At 43.4% G+C, this 7,423-nt stretch overlaps 1 protein-coding gene across 1 annotated transcript; it reads right to left on the reverse strand.

Moving 5' to 3' along the window:
* Positions 1-3,524: 3,524 nt before the first annotated feature.
* On the reverse strand, positions 3,525-7,181 carry SRSF6 (serine and arginine rich splicing factor 6). Its single transcript, XM_068565483.1, has 6 exons — positions 6,936-7,181; positions 6,561-6,709; positions 5,143-5,267; positions 4,788-4,996; positions 4,456-4,539; positions 3,525-4,357 (listed from the first exon to the last, which is right to left on the reverse strand). Exons 1-6 carry the CDS (start codon positions 7,040-7,042, stop codon positions 3,994-3,996), a joined length of 1,038 nt encoding a protein of 345 aa, XP_068421584.1. The 5' UTR covers positions 7,043-7,181; the 3' UTR covers positions 3,525-3,993.
* Positions 7,182-7,423: the final 242 nt, after the last annotated feature.

Here is a 7,423-nt window from a genome sequence, read left to right on the forward strand (position 1 = left end):
TTCCTAATTTTGAAATTTTATCAAAATAGCTATAAAAGAAGCCTGCTCGTTCATGCCTCTTCAGTGCTTTTCACTAAGAGGAATTGAATATCTGAAATAGATATTGACACTTTAGGGCTGTTAAGAACTGAACCAGGATTTAAATCTTGCCTCTGTTAACAACTTCCCAAACAAATACCATACCTTTCTCAGTAATGATCTCAAAAATGGGTGCAAGTTTCTGCATGTTAACAATAACATAAATTACACGTGAGAGTTTCTTAGTAGAAGGTATAATACTTAAATATCACTTGACTTTGTAAAATTCAGATGAGCTATGATCAAACTACCTGGGAAACATTAATTTTACCAGGTTTGCATCTCGAGAAAGATGCATAAGAAACTAGTAATCCTGGCTTCCTCCAAGGGGTCAAGGATGGAATTTACTGTTTATTAACTTTTTGTATTTGCCTTCTGATTTTTGAACCATGATTCCTTTCTATTCACTTTATCACTTTATTAAGTACTATGCTGGGGGCCCATCTGTGAAGTTGTTATAAGACAGCCAGGCAAATCTAAACAAGCTATTTAGGATCTAAAAGACCAATTACACAACTGCAAATACACATCCTTTTAGTGAATGGAAGCATACATCGTGTTAGGGACACAAAGATGTATCTTGTTCAAGATGTGGTTGCTGCCTCAGAAAGCTCAGTATTTTGGGACTTCCCTGGCGGTCCAGTGGTTAGGACACCTCGCTTTCACTGCCGAGGCTGCAGGTTCGATCCCTGGCTGGGAAACTGAGATCCCGCAAGCCGCACAGCTTGGCCAAAACAAAAAAGCAAGTCGCAGAACACACTCATGGTATGAATAGCTTACTGAAGCGCATAGGAATTACGACTGGAGAAGTCTGGGCAAATACAGTGTTAGAGCTCCCTAGTTTATCTGAGTAATTGTCACAGAAAATGTTCAAACTGCTACAAGGTAACAATGGGTAAATTCTATGTGAAAACTAAAGCAGGGTGATACGAGAGACTTACCATGTTTAGTCCTTCGTAACAGCATAGTTACTCATTATGGTATTGTTCTAAGTACTTCTCACATATTAACCTTTCATCTTCACCACCCATGAGGGGTTATCCCTACCACTCTGCGGATGACACTGAAGCACGAACGTTAAGTACCTGCCCCAGTTAAACCATCTACTATGTAGATCCTAACCTCATGTTTCTGAGGAGCTGAAAACAAGACCTCTTCTCATACTCAAATCAGGAATGAAACTTGCCAATGGCAACTCCAATTCAAAAAACCGTCTGCCAAATACTTGGCGCTAAGTGGGAATACACAATAAACTCAAAAAACAAGCCTTTCCCTCAGTGAACATTTTATTGAAGCAATAAAGCACAAAGCAGGTTAACAAAGTGGGAGAAAGAAGATACCAACAGAAAAGATGGTAACAACACAGGAGTGGAACGTTAAGTCATAGGAGCAGGAAGGACTCGAACTGGCCATAAAGGCACTACGGCATGTCAACACACTACCACGTAAAAGAAAGGGGGATCCAGTTATCATTCACTTCTATTTTGCTCTCCACCAGGTTAATACTCCATTTAGCCACAGAGGAACATGTGGCAAGTTGTAGAGACTCAAATTCTACTTAAAAGTTAGCAAGGAACTAAACATTTCACTGGTCAAGTGGGCCAGTGTTATAAATACAGTGGTTTAGCACGTCCAATGATGTAGGTCCACAGGTGTGGGACAGGAACCAGAATTTTAATAAGTTGGCCTTTGCTGCTAAATTCTTATGGGTGCAGACATTTACCTATACAGTTACCCAGGGGGTGGGGGGCAGCTAACAATGCAAACAAACCTATTACCATGCGATGGAATTATCGACACAAGAAAGCCCAGTTGAAGGATGCTGCATACTTTTAGAAAGCCTAATTTCACATTTTAGTACTCCCGTCTTTCATTTTAAAAGCCTTCGTTCTTTCGCTGAAAACAAGAGAACTTTGGTCAAAGCCAATTCTTAAAAGTAACTTGTCCTTAAACGTAATTTGAAAGGCAGTGGAGGCTTGCTTCCTCATGTAAGAGTCCTAACTTTTGTTCTTTCAAACAGGCAAAACAATGAACTATAATTACAGATACCAGTTTCTTCTCTCAAAATCTGAAGTTTATATTGAAAAAAAAAAAAAACCCAAACAAACCATATTTCTTATAAACATCTAAAAAAAAATATCAAAAGCATTAAAGAAAATAAGGTCTTGGAAGAAGCATCAACCTTCTGGGGCACTATGTTCCTAAGATTAGGCTCTAAGATTTCGTAACAGGAAGCCCAGAAATTATTAGAACAAGTCTTTCTACATGAGCAAACACTAGCAGTTACAGTGTCATTTTGGCATCTAGGTCTTTGACTCAACCTTTTCCACGCCGTCTCAATTTTATTAGGCTTGGCTTCTGGATTATCTAAACCTACAAACCAACTGTAGATTATGATGCTTTCTAGTCCCCCCTGCAGCACAATGAGTGGTAGCCACCACACCCTAACACTACCCAGCCCTTAACACCTGATATAGAGTGACAGCTCCCAGGAAGATGTTAAAGCTGAGCCGTATAACCTACATCTTGATTTCAGACTAAGATTAATGAGTGCTTTTAGTGAAATTACCTTATTTAAAGAATCTGGAGAAAGAGAGATATATATATAAGGTAATTCATTTCTCAAACTGCAATCTCAACTAACTAGGCTTAACGGATGTATGGACTAATTGGTAACCCAGTAACTCCTACAAATTTGCAGTACTATAAAATTTGGTTTCCACAGTATTCACTACCCTTCATGATGAAGTACAAAAGTTTAGGGTTAACCCGTTTAAATTTTTTCCAAGCCAACCACATGAAGTTTTACAACGATGATCTAACCAATTATCACAGAACCCCACTAACTAAAGGGGACTGACTGTTAGGTGGAATTTTACTTTAATCAGTAAAACTGATTTATCAAGCGATCTGTTTTAAGTGCCTGTTAAGGATCTTTCAGTAGAAAATGAAATATTTGCTTTTCCATTTTGAATAACACACCAAATTTCTGATCAAAGAAAGGTTACTTCCATTTTTACGTAACAAACATTAAAGACCACGGAACCTTATTCTAACAAAACACTAATTACAACGACCACTTCCAGAAAGTGGGATTACCAGGCTAGATAAGATCCCAAGTAACAGGAACTATTTTTTGAACGAGTTCAATCAATTTAAGTTTGAAAAAGGTTTCATTATTTAAAAAATCTATTAATTTAGGCAAAATTGTATAACAGATCAACTATAAAATCTTTTATTTTTAACTTAACCTGTTTAAGGGGCCAATATGACGTTGGCAAATTTGAATAACAGGACAAAATAATGTTATCCAAATTGAATAATTTATTGCTGGTCTGAGACTTGCCTTGTTTTACACTTAAGTAGAATTTACATTATTTCCACAGATAGCAGATAATCAATATTTAAAGGAATTTAAGAGTGACCTATTCAATAAGGCAATCATCTTGGTAGCAAACTTTTATTGAAATCTTACATAACTCAAGCTTTATAAAAAGCCAACATAATTGGAAATTGGGTTCTCCCTCTAAAGCCTTAAGTGTTCAAAGCTTGAAACGGTTAATTTAAAATTAAGCAAACAAATATAACAATGACAGAAACCCTTGCAGCAGATCCTGCTGAAATACTTAAAAAAAAAATCTAAATGAGCTTAATCTTTACAAAAGTTATTTTAGCTCAAAAGCTATAAAATCAAAGTTATCTTAATTCTACAAAGGGAGAGGATCTTTGACTTCATGCCATTTCTTTAGAACCTCATCTTTTTCATCAAATTTGGCTACAAATCCAATTTTTGTATGCCCCTGTTTTCGGGAGATTCTTCTTGCAGAAGAGGCCAAGTACAAATGTGGAAGAGTAACTGCCTAAGCAAGTAGGAAAGTGTTCCGTAATAGTGTGCAAAGAATGTAGAGTTCTGGGTTAATCTCTGGAACTCGATCTGGATCGTGACCTTGACTTTGAGTGAGATCTAGAATGGGATCTTGAAGCTCGTTTTGGTGGAGGGGACACAGAACGGGCCTTTGAGGGTGGAGCAGGTAGGGGTGAATTCGAACGAGACTGGCTCCTTGATCTGGATTTTGACTTTATATCACCTTTCCCATTTTCTTTGGGGGAACGAGATCGAGAACGAGACCTGCTTCGAGACTTCTCATATTCATCCTTCGATCTGCTCCGAGAGCGCGAACGGGAGCCTCGATCAGACTTAGGTTTAGATTTGCTTTTTGATCTAGATTTCCTGCCTTTTGAACGAGAACGTGATCGACCTTTGCTCCGAGACCTGGATCTAGACAATAAAAGCCAGATTTTTTTTCAGTACCTTGCCAAACATATAAGCACTCTATAAAGTATGTAATTCAGAAAAACACTCAAGGACACATTTACCGGGAGCGACTTTTTGAGATACTTCGAGATCTACTGCGGCTGCTCCTACGACTCCTACTTCGTGACCTTCTTCTAGACCGTGACCTGTAACAAGAAACGTGACAATAAATCAATAAATCTTTATCTCAAGACATCTTGACGTGAATGTTTGAACAATTTACGAAAAACAGACAAACCAACAAAAAAACCTTAATTGCTCCAATGATGCAACAAAGGAAACTAAGAACTGACCTAATTTCAATTAAGCAGCAATTGAAATACTGCTGTTTGAATTTTCCTTTATTTGTGGCAAATACTGTTTCCTCCCTTCTCCACATCCTTCAGTAAGTTACCTTGATCTGCTTCCAGAATAAGACCGCCTGTGGCTTGTTCGTGGTTTATCTTCAATTAGTCTAATATTTCTCCCATTGATTTCCGTACCATCCAGCTTATCCAAAGCACGCTTCATGTCAGAGTAGGAGCGAAACTCAATGACGCCTTCGTTTGTGCGTTCTTTGTGAGCATCCGCATAGGTTACTTCACCTGCTTGTCTCATGAAATCCTAAAAGAGCAACAAGACTGGTCAGACCCAGAAATCTAAAGAAAAAACTATGCATTAAATCCGATTCTCAGAAATAAAAGAGCAATACAAAACCCTACCTTTTAACCATTAGTCATATCTTTTTTCTCTCACATTATAGCACTTACCTTTAAATCTTGCCAACTGCAACGACTAGAAAGATTTTCTACAATAAGCCTGAATTCTGTGCGTACAGGTGGTCCATATTTGTCTCTGCCAGAGGTTCTCCGACTGCTGTATCCACCTCCACCACCTTTATCACATGAAGAGAACAATTAGATGCTTTGTAATGATAGGGATACATGTTTTTGAAAGTTAGTACAAACATATCAACTTTTATTTACTGGAGTAGGACTTTGCTACTATATTGCTAAACCTTTGATACAGTTGTGATTTGCCATAAATTAAATTAAGGGCAAGTCAAATAGACTAAATCCAACTAAACTCTCCTACATTCTGTTAGAAAGTGACTGCTCCTTTATTCAATTTACCTCGCTAAGTTTTATTTTACAGAACATTGTAAAATATAAAACTTAACTGATTACATGCATTTCTACATTTTACAAAAATGTTTACTAGTTACACTAAGTACTTACATCACAGTGTGAGGTTTTTGGTGGTGGTTTGGCCACAAAACACGCAAGGTAACAGTCACCTAGTTCAGATTAACCAGTTTTGTCTAACCCTTGGAATCCTCACCATCACCCTGCGTCTAATGGCAAAAGGCTGCTGTCGTCATGGCTTCCGGTAAGGTCAGCCAAAGGGTCATAGGGCAAGGGTCACACAATGTATGGAAAAGCCAAGGCCAATCAGGAAAGGCAGTCATCTTAGCCTCAGTGGACACAGCCTCAGCCCCATTGGTCACTTTCAAATTGAAACATCAAGGACTTGTTAAAAAGTTTGAATTCAACATGCAACAATTTCAACATCAAACATTTAACATAACCAAAAATCCCCCCACCTCCTCCCAATAACATGCCCCAACTAGTTCAAATACAGCATAAAGCTCATTTAAATCTACTTTGTGGTAGACTACCACATTACTTCTAAAGAATATTTCCTTTGGCCCCCGCCAATTTGAATAACACTAAAACCTACTCTTAAAACCCCACCCCCTTTCCCGCCCCGACCCCACCTCCACCCCAGCCTGTCCCCAAACTTCTAGGCTAAATCATTCACATTCCCAGCTAATGCACTGACAGGTAAGTAAGGGGCATGCAACAAATACAGCCATCCCTCACTTCCTCTGTAGGCAGAGCCCACGACAGTGCTGACAGGGGCCCAGCACGTCAGTCCCTCCCAACTTAGCAACCCCGCCCCCAAACACCCAAACCCTGGCTAAGCAAAACCCACCACCCAATCCCCGCGCTCCGGCGTCCCGTGTCTTCCCCGGGCAGGCGCGAAGGCAGCGGGCCCCGGGGACACCCGAGTCAAACGACCCCGGCCACCGCGCCTGCCCGGCTGGGAGGCCCCACCCCGCCCCCCCTAAGCCTGCGCCCGCCCCCCGGGGTCCCAAGGACGCGGAGCGCGCGGGGGTGGGACTCACTGCGGCTTCCGTAGCTGTAGCCGTCACGATCGCGGCGCGGCCCCCGGGCGTGCTCCACGATCACGCGCTCGCCGCAGAGCTCCTTGCCGTTCAGCTCGTAAACGGCGTCGTCGGCGTCGCGGGAGTCCTCGAACTCCACGAAGCCGTACCTGGGGGGCGGTGCGAGGGCGGGAGACCGGCGGGAGTCGTTAGGCCGGGGGCGCGCGCGTGCGCGCCCCCGCTCCCCCCCGCGCGCTCCCGCAGCCCCGCGCCGCCGCCATCTTGGCGGCCCTGCCACGCGGCGCCGCGGCCTTGGTCGTCTCTTCCTTCCGACGGGCCCTGCCGCCGCAGCCCCGAGGCGCTGCGGGCGGACGTGGGCACCCAGTCCCGACTCACCCATTTTTAAGGTCTATTTCGAGAAGGCGGCCATAACCACTGAAAAAGCGCTGGATGTCCTTCTCCCGGACGTTGTAGCTCAGGCGTCCTATGTAGACGCGCGGCATGTCCGCGGCGGGCGAGGGGCCCGAGGGCTGGCTGTCGAACGGCGGACCGCAAGACAGAAGCCGCGGTGCGGGTGCGGGGACAGCGAGGGCCCGGGCACACACCACCCACCGCAGCGGCGGCCGAGTCCAGCCACACAATGGTGCGCGCGCGCCTGGGCTACGCTATAAGGGCGGGCGGCTGGGGGTGGGGCCCGGCGTGTGGCGTCAGCGCGCTGCACCTACCCTCCCGCGCTTTAATCCGGAGCGCTGGGCGCGAGGGTGACTTGCGAGTTCTTCGCCCGCCAAGTTTCGGGGAAGTGAGGTTCTACCAGCTCATCGAATTTTCTCCACACATCCTTGTAAACGTCGTATTCTGTCTCCAGCCGCGGACTTGTTTTCTAA

The sequence above is a fragment of the Eschrichtius robustus genome, chromosome 16, assembly GCF_028021215.1.
Source record: "Eschrichtius robustus isolate mEscRob2 chromosome 16, mEscRob2.pri, whole genome shotgun sequence".
Classification (NCBI taxonomy): domain Eukaryota; kingdom Metazoa; phylum Chordata; class Mammalia; order Artiodactyla; family Eschrichtiidae; genus Eschrichtius; species Eschrichtius robustus.

Excerpts from the sequence above, each read along its gene's own strand:
- SRSF6 (XM_068565483.1), bottom strand. The coding sequence starts at position 7,042 with ATGCCGCGCGTCTACATAGGACGCCTGAGCTACAACGTCCGGGAGAAG. Across the intron at positions 6,710-6,935 it reads GAAATAGACCTTAAAAATGG|GTACGGCTTCGTGGAGTTCG; the intron begins GTGAGTCGGGAC and ends ACCGCCCCCCAG. Across the intron at positions 4,540-4,787 it reads TATTCTGGAAGCAGATCAAG|GTCACGGTCTAGAAGAAGGT; the intron begins GTAACTTACTGA and ends TTCTTGTTACAG.